This window comes from Meleagris gallopavo, chromosome 7, assembly GCF_905368555.1.
Source record: "Meleagris gallopavo chromosome 7, MGAL_WU_HG_1.1, whole genome shotgun sequence".
NCBI lineage: Eukaryota > Metazoa > Chordata > Aves > Galliformes > Phasianidae > Meleagris > Meleagris gallopavo.
This window is the reverse complement of record NC_139410.1, coordinates 9,093,120-9,114,312: the sequence shown is the minus strand read 5'-3', so window position 1 is coordinate 9,114,312 and position 21,193 is coordinate 9,093,120. Positions and strand designations below refer to the sequence as shown.

Genomic DNA, 21,193 nt, shown 5'->3' with positions numbered 1-21,193 from the left:
GTGGGATTTTTTGCCTTGGGTTGTCTCCGCTAATCAGATAGTATTCACTACGTGCTCTGAGATTTCCATATTCTTCTTCATTCTTTTCTTTGTTTGACATAATTGTACAAATGCAGGTGCTCGGTTTCTAACCATCTGTATAGGTTTTTCATTTTTTTGATTGTTCTAACATAATTCTTGGCAAAACGATGACTGACAAAGCTGTATACATGGCTTCCTTTTTTATTTAATTTAAAGAAAATAATTAACAGTCATAACTTTCTCATATATTTGAGATTATAGCATCTGTAGAAGAGGAAATGGATTTCAAAAGACGATCAAAAATCAGCGGTTTGGAATTGAGCCGTGGTATTCTTGTTCATAATCAAACTTAAGATCGTTGTTCTTTTCGCCACTCCCAAAGGAGACCACTCGTTTCCTTGGCAAAACGTGTTGGGGAGTTGTAATTTTGGTTTTTGTTATTTTGGTCAAAAATCAGTACATCAATTTAATGATTGTTTTGACGCTAGTTGACCAGAGAGTTTCTTAAAATTAAGGGGATCCAATTTATTTGTTTTAGGCTTCAAAAATGCACAAGTCTTAAGCGTGATATTAATGGAAGATGGTTCTTTTCCTGACACCTGTAGGTTGAAGATTCTCAAGGATCATTTCACTTACTCGCTTTACGTCAATGTCTGTCGCTCACTGTTTGAAAAGGACAAGCTGCTCTTCTCTTTTTGTCTAACTGTGAATCTCCTGAAATATGAGAAAACGGTAAGTAATTAAAAATAATCCGCATGCTCAAACGACCAGCCATAAGAATTGAGAGGATAAAATAGGAAAATAAGCATATATAGTAATATTTAATCCAGATTTTTGTTGCTTGAGTTTAATAAGCTATTACGAGAAGTGGAAAAGATTCTCTAAAATAAAATAAATTTGTCACAAACGGGTGTGGCAAAACCTTACTAGATGATAATAGTTTTTCTGGATGTTATTGAAACCTAAGTCCGGCCTAGGGGTTAAGGTTTACAACATTTTAACATAACATATTCTAAATTCCAAAAGCATATAAAAATGAATTATGAGAGGCAATTTAAGAAATAACTCACCTTTTTCATTTAAAGTGTTAAATCTTTTTAATTTTTTACAAAGAATTGCTGAAAGCAAATTGAATTTTCTTGATTTTTACTAATTCTTTAAGAAGTATTTCTTTACTAGGATTTTTTTCTTTCTTTTTTTAATTCACGATGAAATGCGCTTACTTATCCTCAATATCTGCAAAGCGGTACTTACTTAAAATTACCCAGAGGTTTTACAGTATCACGGAAGCATTAGCATGAATACTTTCAAGAGCTGACACAGCTATGGACGAGTGGCTTGGATTTACAAAATTCAAGCCATTTAAGTTTTGAGATAAAAAAAAATGAGACACGTAGTGGAGCAAGAGTTGTTTTTCATACTTGGACTCACATTATAGTAAGAATTTTTCAAACTGCGTTGTCCCCTGAAGTATTTCCAGGATGGTTTTTGTTTTTATTTGCTTTTTCTGCTTCAAATGTTGGGAATTAAGAACCAATCTAATGAAAAGCACTTTGTCGTAAACTACTCGTTCCTCCAGTTTAGGAACACAGATGAAAATCCTTTTAAAATTAGCTTTTAAATCAAGTTTTTCAGTTCCTCAAATTCATTCTTAACTGAAAATCAGACACTGATTGCTTCAGGTAGGAATCTTTTTCAACTAGTCTAAGAAATCAGATAAGCACAGTGATTTCCTACAGAACATATTAAAACTATCAGATTTTATTTAGTTCGTTCTGAGAGCAGTGTTTTTCCCGCAGATTAATGAGGATGAGTGGAAATTCCTGCTGACTGGTGGCATAGGCTTGGACAATCCCTTTCCTAATCCGTGTACCTGGCTTCCTCCGCAATCATGGGACGAAATCTGTCGGCTAGAAGACTTGCCATGCTTCGCAAACATTCGTGAGGATTTTATGCAACTTAAAGATGGATGGAAAATGGTGTATGACAGCTTGGTACGTTAACATTCCCATTTGCTTGCTTCCATAAGCTAATTAATGTGTTGAATATACTTATTCTGAGAAAATGAAGTATTGTTATTTTACAGGGTCGGTTTCTGCATATATGAAAGTAAAAATTTAAGAAAACGGTGGAGGGGCAGATTACTGCCAGTTTGTCAAATGGCTACTGAATAGTGGGTGACTATTTGAATTGGGCTGAAGTAAAAGAAGGCAAAACCTGTGGAAGTAGGGTGACAATGAAATTAGCTAAATTCAAGTCAGCTACTGTTTGCCTTATCGGTATGTCCGTTTGTTCACCGTGCTTTGAGGATACCTTTTCGTACCGTTACATAGATATTCAGCTTTTTTGGGTAAACTTAAACAACAGCAACAAAAACAACCGTTATGTTTTGGAAATACTCAAGTGGGATTCAGGAGATCTGCGTTCTATTCCAGAGTGACAGATAGGCACAAACAATTCCTTTAAACATTTTCACTACTGTACGCTCAAAATTGAGCCTCTGTAGATGATTTACACTCCACTTTTAGGCACTTGCTTTGTCTTACTGTCAACTTTTTTCAGCACTTGTTTTACCATACTGCTTCTTTTCTGCTTTTAGATATGCCGAGCTCTCACTGTACGCACAATTCCTGATCTCACTATTTTAGAAAGTACCATTTCCCAATAGTGCCGCGTCTGACCATAACCGTTTCCAACACTGAAACCGTAGCATCCGTTCACGCTAGTCGAGTGAAGCTCTTTTCTCAATGTTACTTAAATGAGGAAAATGTATCAGTGTACAGCTAGATAGCCTGTGACCTGTTATACTCTTTTTAAAAAGGCTGCATTGTATCAATTTCAATGATTTACAAATCCTTTCTCTAACAAAGGGACTTGATGGGGGTAGAGAGGAAAGCTAAAGGATTTTTAGTTGGAATTTCTCATGACTGTATGATAAATTGTAAAGAAACTAAGCAGATACGGCTCCTTCAATCATCCAGATAGCAAGAAACAGGGAAATAGAAATAAAGCTTGCCTTAAGCACTTACATAATGTATACAGTAAGTTGAGAGCTTCAGTTCATCTTCCAACACTAGCCATTGAGAAATCGAATGTGGAAATTACAGCCTTTGAAACAGAGGGCAAGGAGACTACTTAATTATCTACACTAAGATTATACCATTTTAAAGTAAAGGTGCTGAATTGCTGAAGAAAAGAATCAAGGTCCACATATTGACCACTAACCATATTCGAAGAGCCAAACTGAAATAAACAGAAATTTCTTCACTTAAATATCATTTAAAAAAAAAAAAAAAAAGACCTACACAGTCAGGTCATCAGTTAAATGATAAACAAAAAATCTAAGGAATTAGTAACACCACAACTAGGACTGCCGTTACTGAACCCTGAACAGTATATACAATGCCTGTCACTGTCTCGATCCGGGAGAGGCGCTAGGCCTCTCACACTTTATCAAAATATTTTCTTTCAGTATCCAGCTTCAACAATAATACTTTCCTGTGAACGCACTGGAATGTTAAGAAGTGCTAATTAATGGGTCTCAGTAAGCATTCTTTCTCTAATAGAGGCCATCTTTTTCACCAGTATAGTTTATCCCCAGCAACTCACAACCAGGCAAAGGGCAGTTTCGTCTACGAAAGGAAGAGAAAGAGAGCACAGAATGACCTTGAGCCCCCTTGTCATAAATAACTGTACAATGTATATAGCTGTCTCAAGATCATCAGAAAACTATTTGACTTTTTTCTTCTCCTACTCAGGTTTCTTCCAAAAGTAGGGAAGACCTGACTTCAGCTCCCTGCTCCAGGAGTTCTGTCTAAAGTTAAGCTCTGTATCTCAGAGCAGGGACTGAAACTTGGTTTCCCCCAGCCAGCCAGCTGACTTAACCTCAAAGCTTACTACTGCATCTCTACTTCTCGTGGAGAAACGAACAATTTTTGGCAGTAGCACAACTCATTACGGTCTTCGGTGCAACCTTTGCTCATTAGCATTTCTTAATTTTCTCAGAGATACCCAACTAGCACTTTTTTAGCCACGCTCTTAAAGAGTTGTTAGACTTTCACCACAACATACCTATTTTCCCCATATACTAATTGAAAAATAAGATTAGAATCCAGAATGCTGCGCTGAGCGCTAAGAAATCGTGAAGAAGAGGGTCAGAGTCCAGGCTCTTTGAGGAACGCAAGCTCCATCGCAAATTCATTTGCTAAATCAAAGTTGCTCAGAATCTGTTGTCTGCTCACACACTTCTGTGCCCAGCCCTCTACATGTGAGCCTAAGTTGCCCCAGTGCAGCCGTAACACCTGTGGCCAGCTAGCGCTTTACTGGATTAAGTTAACATACACCGCACACTCATTGCTAATCCAGTCTAGTAACTGCTGTCACGTATCTGGAATATTCATAAGCCGCCTACAAAAGAAGTTCGGGGGCATTCTTTGACTCGTTATTTCTTTTTAATTTTACTCAGATCTGGCATAAATACCAATTATCACATAATAGCGTAGCATTTCCTGTACTTCATCTCTCGTCTGCTTTCTTCCTAGAGAAGAGAGGAACTGGGGTCGTTACATTTTAAATACCTGAAAATGACTGGCTTCTCTGCTACAGTAGACACTCCCTGGATATACTTCATGTTATTTTTTCTCATGTAATGTTTTTTCTTAAACAAAAAAAATAAGTCCCATTCCTGCAGATTTCTACAAAGTCTATCGTGAATTGATTTATCAAGTTAAGATAATCAGCAATTCATAAATGCTTTAGAGAAAACTGAAATACGTATGTTTTTAGGATCCTCAGCACGAGGATTTTCCTGCAGAGTGGCAAGGAAAGTTGGGCGAATTCCAAAGGATGCTTGTCATTCGCTGTCTGAGGCCTGACAAGGTATGTACAAGGCTACCGCCTTATACAGAAAACCCCGCATGTATTTTAGAAATCAAAATCATTTCCAAGTATGCATTTCAACCGAGCTGCTGCAGTTTAACCCCAGGAGGCAGCTAAGCGCTACATGGGTGCTTGCTCAGTACTCACAGCGAGATGGGGGAGAGAAGCGGAAGTGGTAAGACTGTGAAAGTTCATGCTGGGGTAGTCTGTTCACCAGGTAAAAGTCACGGTAAGATAAACGCTGTCATTCCAAAAGTACCCTCTCCTACTTCTTTACCCAAGCTTTTACATACCTTTTACATACGTAACAATAGGGCACGGAATATACCTTTGGTTAGTCTAGACCAGCCATGTCTCCTCCTAGAAAATGAAAAGCATAACAAGCAGGCTTCTTAACGTAGAAGGATAGGCTTTAAGCTTTTCTTACATTTCACTGCGTACACCAAAATCTCCTGAGCATTTACAGCTCAAGGTAGTCTTACAAGCCTAGTGACTTTCCCTTTTTATTACGTCTGACAGCTTGGCTTGCATAAGTTTTTCACGTCGCTATCTAAGGTAAATTAGACTGGTGTAGGAAGATAATTTGACAGTAGCGTAGACTGTTAAGTAGTAATTACTGCAGACACCCAGATCCATCTTGTTCTACGGAAAGTATTTTGATTCAGGACCATTGCGAGTGTCTGGCTCAAAGGCTTGAATAAGGCATAGATGGCAACAGGTACTCGCCATTAGTCATCTTTATTCAAAAGTCAGCCTACAAAAAGCAAAATAAAAGTATTTGCTTACGTATTTATCATATATTCACAGGTTATCGGGACTAGTATTAGCCCATGCCTAGCCATGACAAAGCATTTTGCGAAAGAGAGAAATAAATCAGTTACTACTTCTGCTCTAGAAAGCCTATTAAGAAATTCTCCACGCTTCCATAAACTACTGTTCAGCTTAATATTAATATTTCCACAGGAATAAAAATATTTTTATTGTATAAAGAGAAAAAAATGTCAGAGTCATATTTAACTTCTGGACTCATCGTATGAGCTTTCAGAAAGTTGGCAAGTTGGACCAGCTCGGATGGGCATCAGGGGCTGTGGCGTATATCGATGTTTGGAGACAAACTTGTCTATGAGGCGCTTTCTAGTTGCGGCAACTTCTTCTTCAAAGGCGTTTATTATGCTTCTGCCGGTTTTGCACTTAAAGGAGAGCAAAAGATTGAGATTTCTAGATGAGTAATTTAACTGTCCAATTTAGAGAGGTTCAGAACTTAGATCCTCAAGAAGTTATTTATCCGCTACTAATCTTAGCTTACAAGTATGCTTTTTATGAGCAGTACCACTGTCTGAATGGTGCACAGTGGTTCATCAGGTAGTTCATCTGCATGTCACCATCTGATTTAGAAAGTCTTCCACCAGCCTCAGCAGTAGGGTTCAGTTCAGCAATATTTTTTTTTTTTTTTAACGTATTTAGCAAACTTGTAAGTCGTGAGCCTGTTGTTTAGCTACAGTTTAAAATCACACTGGGGAGAGAATCTGAAATTTAGTTTTAGTTGAGGTATATTTAGGTAATAACTTTTTACAATTAGTCCAGCTTCTGAGGTATTGGACGGCTTCCAATAAAGCAGACAGCTCGTATTTTGAGCTATTTGAGTGCTATTTATTCTTGATGTCATCTTGACAGCCACCAGGTATGTTTTCAATATTAGACCTTATAAGCAAGATAAAGATCTATTGCGCAAAGCCACAAAGAGCTTAGACAATGAATAAGGGGCACAGTTAGCGTGCCCCATCAGGGAGTTCGGCTCACTTTGTTCTCTATTATTATCCATAGAATTAAGAGATGGCATATCAGAGCTTGTTAATTAAAAAAAGCTCAGATACGTGCACTTTGGTATACATCAACAGCATGGCCTGCACAAATACCATAGGGACAATCAGAACTCAAGAAACGCGACTCATTCGAAAGAAGCTTTCAAGTCTGACAGCGTAATTAGACAGCAAATCTGTGTAAAGCCAGAGACAAAAAGCAGCAGTCTGACCAAGTTGTATTTTGTCAGGTGTGGTATTTTTCCCTTCTGATAAAAGATAGAGCTGCTAATTGTAGTTTCTGGGAATTATTATCACATACCCAAGTTCATTTTTCCACTGCAATGAGTTGTTGGGTAAACAATCAGATCTGAACTAAGTTTTCTTCCAGAAGCTAGACAATAAACTAGACTTGGAAAGGCTAGAGGTGCAGGTTACTTAACAAATAAGGCATTTTAGTTATCAATTCCAAGTTAGTTCCGTTCTGGCGTTACGCCATCATTCCTTCCCTAGCGTTCAATCGTCTTAGGAAAGAGTTGTGGGGCTTTGTTTGTTTGTTTTTTAATAGCTCGGCTTTGCATTTTAAGATTACTTACTTAACACTTACAAGGAAGATTCTTAGCCGCATCATCTCCAGCATGTAGTACTCCTCCATTGTCAGATCATCAAACCGCTTAGTAAGAGATAAAAATCCACAGCTACAACGTTTGGCATGTTCCTCCCTGCAGTGTGAGCCCAGAACAAGAACAGGTATTAAAACCAAGAAAATTGCACTTCAAGATGCGTAAAAAGCAGACAGGTTTCTTCAGTATTTCTGTCTATGAGCAGAGGAGCTATTTTGCAGATAACATCTAAAATATAATTCAGCTGATGTTAGATAAAAACCAATTGTGTGAACCATGAGTGAGAAACAGTGCAAGGCAAGATCTGGACTGACTTCACAGCATTGATAGAAACTATCTTCCGCTTGCCAAATCAAAAATATTCTCTTTGAATGCAAAAAGAGAAATGAAAAACCATATAAAGTATAACTAGCAAGTGTGTCAGGGTATAAGACAGGATAAACTTTTGGTATGCTTCAGTTTAGTAAAATGCTAGAAAGCTTGTTAATTTTGTAACGAGTAAAGGGGATGTTATCAAGGAGATTTATAGAAATCCTTAAAGAACATAGTTAAGCCTGCATTTACCGTGGGTCATCGTTAGGCTCCCAGCCTTCCAGTTCTATCAAGCAAAAGAAACATTTTGCCACATCTGGTTCATTTGCACTCCGGCAGTGGATAAAGCCTGCCTTTGCCATCTGCAAGAAACAGTTCAGAAGTTTACAACTTCATCCAACACGCTGCTCGTGCTCATATCAAATCATCACAGAGAACTTTTGGTAACATCTTTCCCCACTGTATCTATCCACACAGATACAGCTGACAAATGAGTTTTAAGAGCAAGAGCTGCAAGTGGGCAGGTCAGTTAGTAAAGGAACAAGGAACAGTCAGGTCTGGGGAGCAGGTTTCTACATAGGTGTTATGTTCACAGGCTACTGGAGTACTTTCACTATTTCAGAGATTAGCTAGCGCACCTACAGAAGTGTTCCACTATCCATGCACATAATCTGCTGTAGCAGGTATGGCCATGACCACAGAAAACCATAACATATAAACTGCGTGAGTAGAGCGCTACATTTTCCTGTCAGTTTAGAGTAGCATCTAGTGAGAAAACTGAAAAACAAGTTTGTTTCAGTTATCAAGATTCACTCTTAGACAACTCCTTTAGCATGGCTTAGCTGAGATCTAACCCAGTTGTTTGATATGTGTGCCAAAACAGAAGCACGGTCTTTTCAGCCCTCAAGTTGAAGCCTGCAAGGACATACGCGTTAAGTTTACTAAAACTAAGACAATTTTATCTTTTGATATTAGATTTAAGTAGTAATCATTCTTCTAGGTTTGTCTCTAAAAAGAGAATCTGCAAGCAGAAATGCAGTATAATACAAAAAGCCACCATAAGTTTAGAATACAAAAAATTAAAGATAAATCAGCAAACTAAATACATAAGCTTGCAGTCATCCTGTTGCAGCATCTGAGAGTATGGGAAGACAGCGCATTCAGTTTTTCATCTTACAATGAGCAGAGGCTCAAAGTGTGTCTTGAACAAGAAATATACTAGCATAAGGGACTTCACCTTTACAGCATACCAATAATAGGTCAAGGTTAAAGTATCCTTTTTCAGACTCACATTTTCTGGAGTGCACTTGCAGTTCTTCACAAAAGGCCAGTTAGTGAAGGTTCTTAAGCGGCTTTCATAATTATACATCTCTTTAAGCTCATTCAGAAGTTTTGAAACTGAAAGGAGCTCTTTCAGAAGTGCCTCCATCAGTGCAGCCTGTAAGGAGTGTAGATCAGATCTCCCTCCTTCCCAGGTCTCCAATTTAAGGTATTTTCCTAATTGGTGACACACCACACCTGTGAAGCACAGCGCTTTAAAATAAGTGAGATCACGTGGGTGAGAGTGTGAAGAGTGGGAAATGGGTTTGTTCTTGTTTCAGGTATGTAATGTTTTCTACTGTGTATTTATTAGTTGAAGGAAATGATGTTTATAATGTATGACTGCATTTATAATTATATTGCTTTTATAGTTGTTATGTTGAAAATGTTAGTGAAAAGCTTATAGAAATTCAGCAATTTTGTGTAGTGTTTATATGGAAGCTATTGGAAACACATTGTTTGTGACAAAAAGAGTTGAACCAGTACTAATGTTTTTAAGCTACTTTGATTCACTTGAATTTCTTGCTCAGGGTTTAAAATCTTACACTGTGTTTGCTAATACTGTCAGAACTCTGTAATGGTGAATTGGTAATTGTGTAATATTCAGTGTGTTTTAAGGTATGTTAGTCAAGAGGGAAATAAAACAAATAGTGACTTGTAAGAGAAACGTACCTGTGGATGTTTACAACTACTAAATTTTCAAACTGAACTGTCTTCTTATAAGTAGTTTCACGTTGATGGTACTATGTTTACTTTCCAATAGTAAATTAAAAGATTGGTGGGTAGGATACTGTCCTATACTGCAGTTTGCCAAACTGAGGCACTGTCTCTTTTGAAGCAAGGTCAATTAAAGTATTTGAAAGGTGAAATCCTGTTTAAAATTTAAATAGCATGCACGCACGCAGAATTCTAGGTTCTTACATCAGCACGTTACTCTGTTCAGATGCGGGATGGAAATACTATTGAGGGTCACTTATTTCAGCTGTGTTAGGGCATGTCTTTATTACAAGATTATTTTGGCCTCACTTTATATATGCTAAGTCATTTCTCTGGAAATGAATCGGTGCTTCATTTTGCTTGTAGCAGTACTCTCCTTATGGCTTATAGTAAACCATTCAAAACAGCATAGAAACTCTTGTGCATAAATAGGGCGTTTAGATTTTATTGCTTTTTTTTTTTTTTTAGGTAATACCAACAGTGCAGGAATTCATTGTTCACAACCTGGGCCGTCCGTTTATTGAGCCACCTCCATTTGATTTGTCGAAAGCATTTTCTGACAGCCACTCTTGCGCACCACTGATATTTATACTTTCTCCTGGTGCTGACCCAATGGCAGCGCTTGTTAAGTTTGCTGATGATCAGGTATTGTAATATTTCCAGGTTGTTTTTAAGGTAGATGATGTGTTTGCGTTTGCATATCTGTATAAACAGCTAATTGATTAGAACTTCAAATGACAAAGTAAGCTCAGAAACCTGTTTTTAGGTGCCTAAGAACACATAGGAACGGATCTTGTGGTTCTGCTTAATGGGAAGTGTTAACTAACAGCATAGGATCTTAGGTGGCATTTGCACTTCAAAATTAATTATGTGCATTTTTACTTGCTTTGACTATGATGGTATTTAAAATAAACTAACAAGAAATCCTAGCAGTAGAAATTAGTACTTCTGTAAAAGAGTGTTGTTAATCTAAAACTCCTAGGTTTATGTGAGATACATTTCTTGCACCGCTTGCCTGTGACTACTGGAGTACTTAGCCATTGAGTGTCGCGCAACCGTCTGGCCACCCAGCAGTAAACGCATCGTGCGTTTTGTTGCAGGTTGTGTGTATCCCTCAAGAGTATCCCTTCTGAGTGTGTTTATAGGAATTTTTTTGGAACTGTCAGAACTGTAAAGTTCAGAATTAAATGGATGCACAGCAGGAGTCTTTCACTGGCTGATTATCACTGAGAGGTTGTAGTAACTGGAGTAATGTGAGAAAATGTTTTAAACTGTACTTTAAAACAAGTAGTGCAGAGTAATTCAAGAATGTGTACGGATGTGAACTCTGATTGTATAAACAGCATTGTGCTTCCACAATATTTTTCTTACCTTTAGTGTGCTTTGTCTACGCAGGGATACAGCGACACAAAGCTCAGTTCTCTGTCGCTCGGTCAAGGCCAAGGCCCAATAGCCATGAGAATGATAGAAAAGGCAGTAAAGGAAGGGACGTGGATAGTTCTGCAGAACTGTCATTTGGCGAGCTCGTGGATGCCAACACTGGAACGAGTGTGTGAGGTAAAAATAACTATTATTTTCACTACGCTTTTGAAAGTACGTTTGAAGCATGTAGACAGTTTACTATGCTTGATGGCGATTCCCATTAATTACCTGGAATCACCACGTCAGTTCTGTCTTTGTCCTTCTGGTCACTGCAGTAGGAAGTGCATGTGGCCTATTCCTTGAACGTTAAATGGAGCGCTACAACTGCCTCCTTAGTCTGAGAGCTTTTTTGCATGCTGTCGCTGCAGAAAAGCAGCACACTAAACAATGTTAAATTTGAGCAGCTGCAGGTTTCCAAAAAAGTTCTGGAATGCAGTTCTTGCTTACCCTTTGCTGGAGTTCTTAATGCAATTTTGATGCATAGATATTATTATTGTAGCTTTTCTGAGAAGAGCTATACGACAGTAAATATGTGAAGTACACATGCTGTTGCTGTTGAGGTGCAGACTGGGCATCTTGTTTTCTTCACGTCTTACACAAACAGCAGAAATTCCAGTTCAATATTCCGCAGCCATGAACAAAAGCACTCTGGCATCCAGTGAAACGAAAATTGTCATAAGTTTGAATATGATCATCGTTGCTTGTGAGACTTTTAGAAATTCAATATTTTCCTACTCCCTGCAAAGAAGTTGTGTAAATAATAACAGAGGAGATGCATATTAGTCTGTCATTTATTCTAATTGTTTTCATACGTGCTTATTGTAGGAGCTTAACCCCGACACAACGCATCCGGATTTCAGAATCTGGCTCACCAGTTACCCATCTGCCACATTTCCGGTGTCCGTACTTCAGAATGGAGTGAAAATGACTAACGAAGCACCTAAAGGTTTACGGGCGAACATAATTCGTTCGTATCTGATGGATCCAATATCTGACCCTAGTTTTTTCAATAGCTGCAAAAGAACGGTTAGTAATGCGGTGGCAGCCTTACTTTGTGAAGGGGTTAAAGAAGACTGTGACTGCATATGTTAGCTCTGGGGAAAAAAGGTAGTAAATGAAGTAGTTGTCCTATACTGCAATTGAACTACTTTTGATTATCGTCAGCAGAAAAGTAAACGTTTTTTTTTTTCTGCTCATCTCCTACTTCAGCGGTGACTTCTTGGCGTGGCATTAATAATAAGCCTTTTTAACCGAAATGAGTTGAAAAGCATGCTACTTGCCATTGCAAATCTGCAAGGTGGTTGTTGCACGGCTTTTATCTGAAATGCAGAATAAGCGGTTGCTCTTGTGACCCGTGAGGGCCAATGGAATTTATAGAGTTCTTACATAAATGCCCTTCTAAGTGCTTGCTGCTTTTATTAAGACTTGGAAAGCTCTGTTTTCATGATTAGATTTCTGTGTGCCAGCTTATTTGACTGGAAAATATTTGCCGTTACTTATCTCTAATAGCGCAGTTCTTTTAAATGAGATCTAATACTTTGCTAAAACGTTCTCAATTGCAAATGAACCAAACGTAAGCTTCCTATGTGTAGGTTTCCTTAAAGGCCTGAAATCTTTACTGAGAATAAATACAGAGACTTTGTCCGAGCAGCATTTTAAAATGAAATTCTGTAAAGCACATATTTATTAGTGTCCTTGCATTTGTTTGTGAGTCCGAGTTCAAGGCATTGCTGTACGGCCTGTGCTTCTTCCATGCGCTGGTGCAAGAAAGGCGAAAGTTTGGGCCACTGGGTTGGAACATTCCATACGAGTTCAACGAGACCGATCTGCGCATCAGCGTGCAGCAATTGCACATCTTCCTCAACCAGTATGAGGTACAGCAACCTCCCCGAGGCTTGCGCGTGCTTCTCACATGCAGTGTAGACCAGTGAGAGCATGTACCCAGGCAGCGGAGAGTTCCCTAGGCAGCGGTCTAGTAGGGGTCTGAGACCAAGCAGTGAACGTTTACTTGCAGCAGTGTGGAAATCATTCCTTTTAGGAGGTTAGTATGTTGCAATCATTATCTAATTGACGTTGGAAATTTTCAGATTCCAATTTTGGCTGTCTGCCATGCAGAATAGAGCAGAGTACGGTCCATGTTGTTGTCTGTTCTGTCTGAATCTTACTCTGTCTCTAGATAGATGCTATGGCTTCAGCTCTTGGAGATGATGTTGGAAGCTGTGAATGGTTACGCTGAAACAGCTGTCGTGACTTATGTAGTCATAGGTATAAGACAGGACTCCAGAGTACTACAGATAATGCGCAAGGTTGATTTGTGATGATGTAGCTGAATTGAGTACTTCTTCATCTGCTGAGCTAGGCAGCATTTTGTCCAAGAGCGTCTGGGCTTTGCTAGCCATAAGTGATACTCATTTGTGTTTCAGCGTCCTATGTAAAAGACTATAGCCAGATCTCTTTGAAATTATGGCTAGGCTGCTATTGTCAAACCGCTGTCAGCCCGGTGTACTTTTGATTCTTAGAATGTTTAATAGGAAAAGCAATAGGGAATGAACATACAATGTACAGTGGGCGGGTGGTTTAGGGCAGCGGACCGCTAGCATGCGGCACGTTGTATCGTGTGGCATTGTTTAAGCAAATGCATTGCCTAGGAATAGGGGAAGCATTTTATTGCTGGAAGCAGTAATGGTTTGGATGTAGTTACTGTGTAGCTCCATACATTTTATAGGACGTTGTCTTTATCACAATCCTTACCCTATGAATTTTGATGAGAATTCATCTTCTATCCCTGTAATGTTTTCCCCCTCCCGGCTCTTTTCCTGCTCCTATCTCTAATGTTTCAATCACATATTTCTGTACATTAATATAATTAACAAGGCATTATTACGTATAACATTCAGGCAAACAAGGACTGATCCTTGCGGTTAAGGTGTCTATAAACTTGTATCTGGGGAGTTGGATTTGCAGCGGCATGGCTTTTTTTTTTCTATGGTGTTTCATAAGACTAAAGTATCTCAAGTGTAGCATAAATACTGAAATATTAAGAATAAAGATCAGTGTAAGTACTAAAGTAGTTGAAGACTAGGATATCTATGGTTTAAAACTGAACTATCAGTTGTAAATGATAGTTTGTTAAGGTTTTGAGAGAATGGTGGTTCTCTTTAAATTAGATGATAGCAATAGTAATGTGCCTGTTTGGGGAAATTATAGGTTGTGGCTGAGTGGTGGTTTTTTTTGTTGTTGTGTGGTGTTGTGTGGTGTTGTGTGGTGTTGTGTGGTGTTGTGTGGTGTTGTGTGGTGTTGTGTGGTGTTGTGTGGTGTTGTGTGGTGTTTTGTTTTTTTTCTCTTCCAGGAGGTACCATATGATGCTCTTCGCTACATGACTGGAGAGTGTAACTACGGTGGCAGAGTCACTGATGACTGGGATCGCCGCACACTCCGTAGTGTTCTGAACATGTTTTTCTCATCAGAAGTCATTACAAATAGAGATTATAAATTTGATTCCAGTGGTCTTTACTTTGTTCCTCCTGAAGGTGACGTAAGTATCTGAAAGTTGTGGATTTACTAGGAGCTTCCTTCGTATTAAGAAATGGCCTAATTGAAGCAATACTATATATATGATTTTTTATATTTATTTATTTATGTGTATTTATGTGCGTGTGTGTGCGTATGTATACATACATACATTTTATATATATATGTGTGTGTGTGTGTGTAATGTGTGTGTGTGTGTGTATGTGTGTATATGAAATGCATGTGCTTGTGCTCATGTTGAGTAGTGCTTTTTTGCTGGTAGCAGTGGGTAGTGTTTTAGTGTCTGGTAAGGTCTGATAATAATGAAAAAGAAAGTAATGAAATAATAGCCTGAATTGGCACAGCTTCCTAAACTGTGCAGTCTGCACAACTTGGTACACTTGGGGCTAGGTAGAGCGACCTAGCCTGCTTAAGTTTAAAGGACATAAAGCTTGTAAGAGAATTAGTTGTTCAGGGTTGTTGGTGGTGGAAAGGACCTTGTAATCAGGAAGCTTATTACACAGGTGTGAGTTAAGGGAAGTGTCAGAGCAGCGGCTACCTGCAGGGGCAGCTCAGCAAGTGGAGGGCTCCGAAGGGGTTGGGGGTGTTGGAATAGCTGGGCTTGTTTCAGTGAGGGCAATACTGAGTAGAGAGGAAGGGGGTAGATTAGAGGGAATTTAGGGGTACTGTCAGCTGCTGTATTGTTCTGATTGCTCATATATCTTAGTTTAGATACGTAACTTTTTTTTTTGTTTTCAGATATTGTCCACAAGGAGAGGTGTTAGTGGTTTTGCTTTTGGGCTGAGGTGAGATGTTGGGCTGCATGTCTTTTTCAAGTGTTAGCATTGCTTTTTTTGCAGCACGGAAGCTACATTGAATATACCAGGACACTCCCACTGAATCCTTCCCCAGAGATATTTGGAATGCATGCAAATGCTGATATTACTAAGGATCAGTCAGAAACACAGCTGTTATTTGACAGCATTCTTCTTACTCAGGTAATGCTGAAAGATGAAAAGTTGGAGTTTTTAAGATAGACTGCTCCTGTATTTTCATGGTTGTACGGTCATTGTCTAGATTACTTAATTTCTGTTGTTAATGCACCTTGATGTTTTTTGTTAATTCTGTAGAAGATAATATTTGGCTAGACAGTGCTTTAAAGGTTTTTTATGAGAGATTGTGTCATTATTGCACTTAATTATTTAATTCAAAACAATTTTTTGTGTGTGTGGAAACATGTAGAAATGTTAGCAAATGGAAACAAAATATTACAAAAAAATTTAAGTTATCAAATTTTAACTGTTTGACTTGGCAGTCTAGGGCAGCTGGTACTGGTGCCAAATCCATGGATGACATTGTTCAGGAAGTGACAAGTGACATCCTGAGTAAACTTCCCTGTGATTTTGACATTGAAATAGCAATGAGAAAATATCCAACCACTTACAGTGAAAGTATGAATACTGTTCTTGTTCAAGAAATGGGACGCTTCAACAAGTTGTTGCAGATGATACGTGAATCCTGTGTCAATATACAGAAAGCCATGAAGGTATATTCAATATTGTCCTATTTTGTATTTAATAATCATTTCTGTCAAGAATGGGCGGTCATGTCCCACATCCCTTTCTCACTTGACCCCCCACACTCTTTGTTAAATCAACACACTTACTGACCTCTTTGTTAAACCAACACACTGTATACCACGTATTCCATTACCTTCCTTTTGTTTTAGGGGCAAGTCGTTATGTCAGCAGAACTGGAAGAAGTGGTGAACAGCATTTTGAAAGGCAAAATTCCACAACTGTGGATGATTAAGTCCTATCCAAGTCTCAAGCCTCTGGGCAGCTATATTAATGATTTCCTAAGTAGACTGAAGTTCCTACAGGTAGGCACACTCCACTGCACATTTTTCCTTTGTTGTGAACACTGCTGATTACAGGGGTTCAACCTGAAGATGGAACTGTTATTCACCACCCTCTGTCTGCAGCCTTTCAGTCCATGGTGGTTCACCCCTCAAATACCCATCCTTCGAAATTAGAGACAAGGGTATTGTAGGGGACCCTTTCAGAGGGCTTGCTGAAGTCCACAGCAATGCTGTCTGTCACCACCCTTCCTTCACCAAAAGCTACTGCATTGGTTAAGCATACCTTCCCCTTCTGAAGCCACTATGGCTGTCTCAGATCACACTCTCATTTATTATGCGATCTCACCAAGGAAGTTCTGTTCCCTGTTCTCCCCAGGTAGAGAGGTGAGACTCACCAGCCTGTACTTCCCTGTATTGTCATTGCATAGAGGGATGTGACTGTTTCTCCAGTGATGACGTGAAATTTGTTACATTAAGGTCAAGTAATAGGTTTCAGTAGAATTAAGTTGGATCAAGCTAATGACAAACTGGGACCTTTCACGTTTAAGATTGCAGCTCCCCAAAACAGACCTTAATAAGTCACCTCAATGCTCAGTACTCTTCTATGCCGTAGTCATTTCTGTTGAGTGACATCAACAGGTGTTCATCTTCTAATGAGGCCATGAGACCATGAACACTAAAATACACCTTAGCATGACTTCTGGTTTCATCTGGGAACAGAGTTAGTGCTGGCTCTAGGAGAAATACACTGTTTATGTAACGCACCCGTGGTTGAGCTGTTGCTGAGTGGTGCGAAGAATACCACAGAGTCATCCTTGGATGCACGGAAGGATAAATTACTCTGGCTGTTATTATCTAAGTTGCTTTCTAAATATTACAAAAAATGTATGCTTCCCCACTCCATCCTCTCTCTTTGCTGCTGCAGATGTGGTATGAAAATGGAATGCCACCAGTCTTCTGGATTTCAGGATTTTTCTTCACGCAAGCGTTCTTAACTGGTGCCCAGCAGAACTATGCCAGAAAATACACTATTCCAATAGACCTGTTAGCATTTGACTATGAAGTGCTGGAAGATAAGGAATACGAAATTGCTCCTGAGGATGGTAACTAAACCAAGCATTGGTTAACATTACTTTGCATACTCAAGAGTTACACAGTTAAGTTACTGAATGTAATTAGGTAGCTACAAAACATACAGAAAGTTGCTGTTCACCCCCATGAAAAGCGCAAAATACTGAAGAAGTGAAATGCTACATAAAGCATTAGAGGACTCTGATTTTTTGCCTGAAGGGATAAACTGTCATCAACACAGAATACTTCTTACCTCTAACTTTCCACTATTGATAGAACTTTCAAGCATTATTAGCTTGGCTTTTTTTTTTTTTTTTTTTCCCCCCCGTTACACAACATTAGAAGCTTTTTCTAAACCAGTGAAAGCAAAGCCATTTGCTGTTGCCTGCACTTGCTTTGCTATCCATAGTAAAATAGGTTGTGATATGACCAGGATGCACAGTAGATAACTACGTTCTTAAAAACTACTTGGTCCATCTCCAATCTTCAGACAAACTAAGCATTGAACAGAACAGTTTGTAATAAAATGGCTTAGGAGAAAGGGAAAACCATTGTGCTCTAATATTTTCAAGAGAATCCGTTTGACCGGGGTAATGTAAAGAAGGCTTTGGCTGGGTGCCTAGGAAAACATCACCCACTCAGTTTCAACTTCTCATCATGGTTTTTAATGTGTTTGTTGAAATTTTATAATTTTTACTTATAATTTATATTGATATTATTATAATTAATATTTAAGATTACATATACTACGTATTACTTTATTGTACTTAAAATTACTGTTAAAAAACTAACACACAACCAAGAACAACCCAACCTTAATTTACAGTTTTAAGTGAGTTAGATTTTGAAACAATGAAGTCTAACTACTGAAAGACAAGATACTGTCAAATCTCCTGAACAAACCGACAGAAGTTTGCAATATATGTAATATATACAGGAGTTTATGATGACAAATGTGAAAATAATGTCCAGTATTTTAATTTTAAGTTTTAAACCTACCTTAATATTTATTCAAGACCAAACATGCTGCGCTACTGCTAGACACAGTAACTTTCTAACGCTTTATGAAACCGTACTTATAAAAAGTTTTAACTTCATATAAGAAAGATTGTGTTAAAAGTAAGTATTCGATTGTCCATTTGAAACACTAAAGTTGACCGAGGTCCACACAGTCAATCAGCTGACAGCAAAGTGTGCTGCACTGCCTGCTGCTTTCGGTTAGACAGACCTTCCAGCATTCCTGTAACCTTGTCTTATCCCACCGATTTAGGGGTCTACATCCAGGGACTGTTCTTGGATGGAGCACGTTGGAACAGAGAAACTAAAAAGCTAGGAGAATCTCATCTGAAAATCCTCTATGATACAGTGCCTGTGGTGAGTGTGCATTACATTTCGTAACATTTTTATAGTATTATATGTGAAAAATTCTGTGGATTAAATACCTAAGTGGCAACCTTTAAGGGAGCAACAGGGTAACTCAAAAGTTCATAGCATCTACTAGTAACAGTGGCAGCGTTACATTTGGCATTGCAGATTTGGTTAAAGAAAACAATCTGCTAATAAAAGATCAAACAAAAAGCAGGTTTTCAGGCCCATCTGTCAAAAAGCAGACACTGCTGTCAAAAATACTTAGGCAAGACCAAGAATGTTTCCCACCCACCCCCCCCCTTTTTTTTTTTTTTTTTTAACTAATGTGAAAAAGGTTATTCCTGGTTATTCCTTGCTGCAGATATGGTTAAAGCCCTGTAAGAAAGCAGATGTTCCACAACGACCCAGTTACCTGGCTCCAGTGTACAAGACCAGTGAGAGAAGAGGGATCCTGTCAACAACCGGCCACTCCACCAACTTTGTCATTGCGATGACCCTTCCTTCCGATAAACCGCAAGAACACTGGATCAAACGGGGGGTGGCGTTATTATGTCAACTTAATTCTTAAACCTACTGCAGTTAACGAGGTTCCTATTCTACGTCACCCGTTAGGAACATATGTCAGTTCTGAATGCCATAATATCAAAAGATAAGTCTATGTACATACAAAAGGATTCATGAAAAAGCAAAAAACATTTTGCGCATTGCAATTTGTGACATAAAAAATACAAGATTGCACAATAAAATCTCAAAAGCCAACAAGATCATTTGCTCCTTGAATAATTCTGTTTTTTTGAAGGCTCCTTATTTTTAAGGAACATACATAAAAATGAGCACAACACTGTTGACAATGAACAGAACAGCATTTGATCTTTTCCAGCTTTATAAAATTAAAAAAAAAAAATAAAAATGAAAACTGATTGCTCAGTTGTATCTTATAGCACCATAATGACAGTAGAAACCATAGACTCAATAATTAACAGGAGGGGATATTTTTATTTAAAAAAAAAAAAAAAATCACACTGCATCTAGCAACAGTGGTATTTCTAAGTGTAATCACAGCAGATTGAGTGCAATGTGATCTACATCAAAATTCATATGGGATGTCACACAGTGACAGTATTTTAATATACAAATAACATGTCCTCCAACAAATACAAGTTAGATGAGACTCTTGATTCAGCAGAATGGAATGTACAAACCAAGTGGAAACATAGTGGAATTCAGATTGTCTATAACATGATTTGAAAGCATACATTAGAACAATTTCAATTTCAATACTGGTGGAAAACCTACAGAGGAAGTCAGGGGTGTTACACTGCCCTTGGTAAGTTATAATAAATATTACAACATGAAAGACAAACAACATACATATTTAATGAAAAAAATCCAGTACCTGCCTTGAAAGACCGTATTTTCCCTTGTCTGAAGATGGTCTCAAAAGGAAGTTGAATATTTTCCAGTGCTGGCAGCGTATTAAGGTAAAACCATACTCGAACTAATACAAAAGTAAATATACTACCTGAAATAAACAATTTTTCATTTGAAACATATTAAAAGAAATAAACTTACTTTAAAAAAAAAAAAAAAAAACATTGGTTAGACCACATGGCCCCCTTATACTGGACAGAGTTAACAAAAAATTAAGGGTCGGTTCAGTACATAGGCATCATAAGTTAAAAAAGCTAAGATCCTCAGTAATTATCCTATGATTTAAGTCACTTTGAAAACAGTACTCAGGGATGTACGGTGAGCACCAGGTAAAACGAGTGTCACCTAAGATCTTTGCACTGTACCAATTAAGCAAATCAAAGCTAATAACAGTACACTTGCTAATTAGGATCTGGCGGTAAATGTTTCTCAAGAGGAAAACTAACCAACCGACGAGTTCTCAGCATCAAATGGCCGCGTGTCTAAACTCTGGGTTTCGGCTTCTTCACGGAAGAAACTATGCTCTTCTTTTGAACGGACACTTAATACTGTTCCTCGATACTGCATTAGGAAGAAATACTGGCAAGAACCAACCGATACCTTGAAAATACACAAGCTGCTTCTGTTAAAAACTAAACTGACCTATGAAGCTTTAGAAAGTAACAGGCCATGAGAAACGCACAAACTTGAAATGGAATGAAGATACCAGCTGGTGCTCTTTTTAGCTGTTAGCATCAGTACGGTTTCAGCAGCTACACTAGCAGCGAGCAGACTGAAACAAAACTTAGGGCACGTAGTCAAGCAACAACTTACCTGGCCTACACAAAGAAGACAGCAAACTGGAAGTTTTGGAAAAGGCT

The 21,193-nt window shown here is 38.4% G+C and overlaps 2 protein-coding genes across 7 annotated transcripts in view; one reads left to right on the top strand and one right to left on the bottom strand.

Moving 5' to 3' along the window:
• The window catches only part of DNAH7 (dynein axonemal heavy chain 7), a 98,142-nt gene extending 78,478 nt beyond the window's left edge, over positions 1-19,664 (top strand). For 3 of the 6 annotated variants that reach the window (XM_085228832.1, XM_085228829.1, XM_085228835.1), the window contains 14 exons: positions 627-753; positions 1,821-2,015; positions 4,807-4,899; positions 10,139-10,315; positions 11,066-11,227; positions 11,918-12,118; positions 12,805-12,966; positions 14,442-14,627; positions 15,463-15,600; positions 15,918-16,148; positions 16,332-16,484; positions 17,389-17,566; positions 18,805-18,908; positions 19,264-19,664. In XM_085228832.1, coding sequence (XP_085084958.1) covers positions 627-753; positions 1,821-2,015; positions 4,807-4,899; positions 10,139-10,315; positions 11,066-11,227; positions 11,918-12,118; positions 12,805-12,966; positions 14,442-14,627; positions 15,463-15,600; positions 15,918-16,148; positions 16,332-16,484; positions 17,389-17,566; positions 18,805-18,908; positions 19,264-19,470 — 2,314 coding nt within the window. In that variant the 3' untranslated portion in view covers positions 19,471-19,664. The remainder of the gene's footprint in view (positions 1-626; positions 754-1,820; positions 2,016-4,806; positions 4,900-10,138; positions 10,316-11,065; positions 11,228-11,917; positions 12,119-12,804; positions 12,967-14,441; positions 14,628-15,462; positions 15,601-15,917; positions 16,149-16,331; positions 16,485-17,388; positions 17,567-18,804; positions 18,909-19,263) is intronic. The other 3 variants (XM_085228831.1, XM_085228833.1, XM_085228834.1) reach the window with 3 other exon arrangements.
• LOC104911642 (baculoviral IAP repeat-containing protein 5.1) lies at positions 5,822-9,062 on the bottom strand. The gene is made up of 4 exons (XM_010713388.4): positions 8,925-9,062; positions 7,886-7,995; positions 7,306-7,420; positions 5,822-6,089 (listed from the first exon to the last, which is right to left on the bottom strand). The coding sequence occupies exons 1-4, from the start codon at positions 9,060-9,062 to the stop codon at positions 5,913-5,915; spliced, it is 540 nt and encodes a 179-aa protein (XP_010711690.1). The 3' UTR covers positions 5,822-5,912.
• Positions 19,665-21,193: the final 1,529 nt, after the last annotated feature.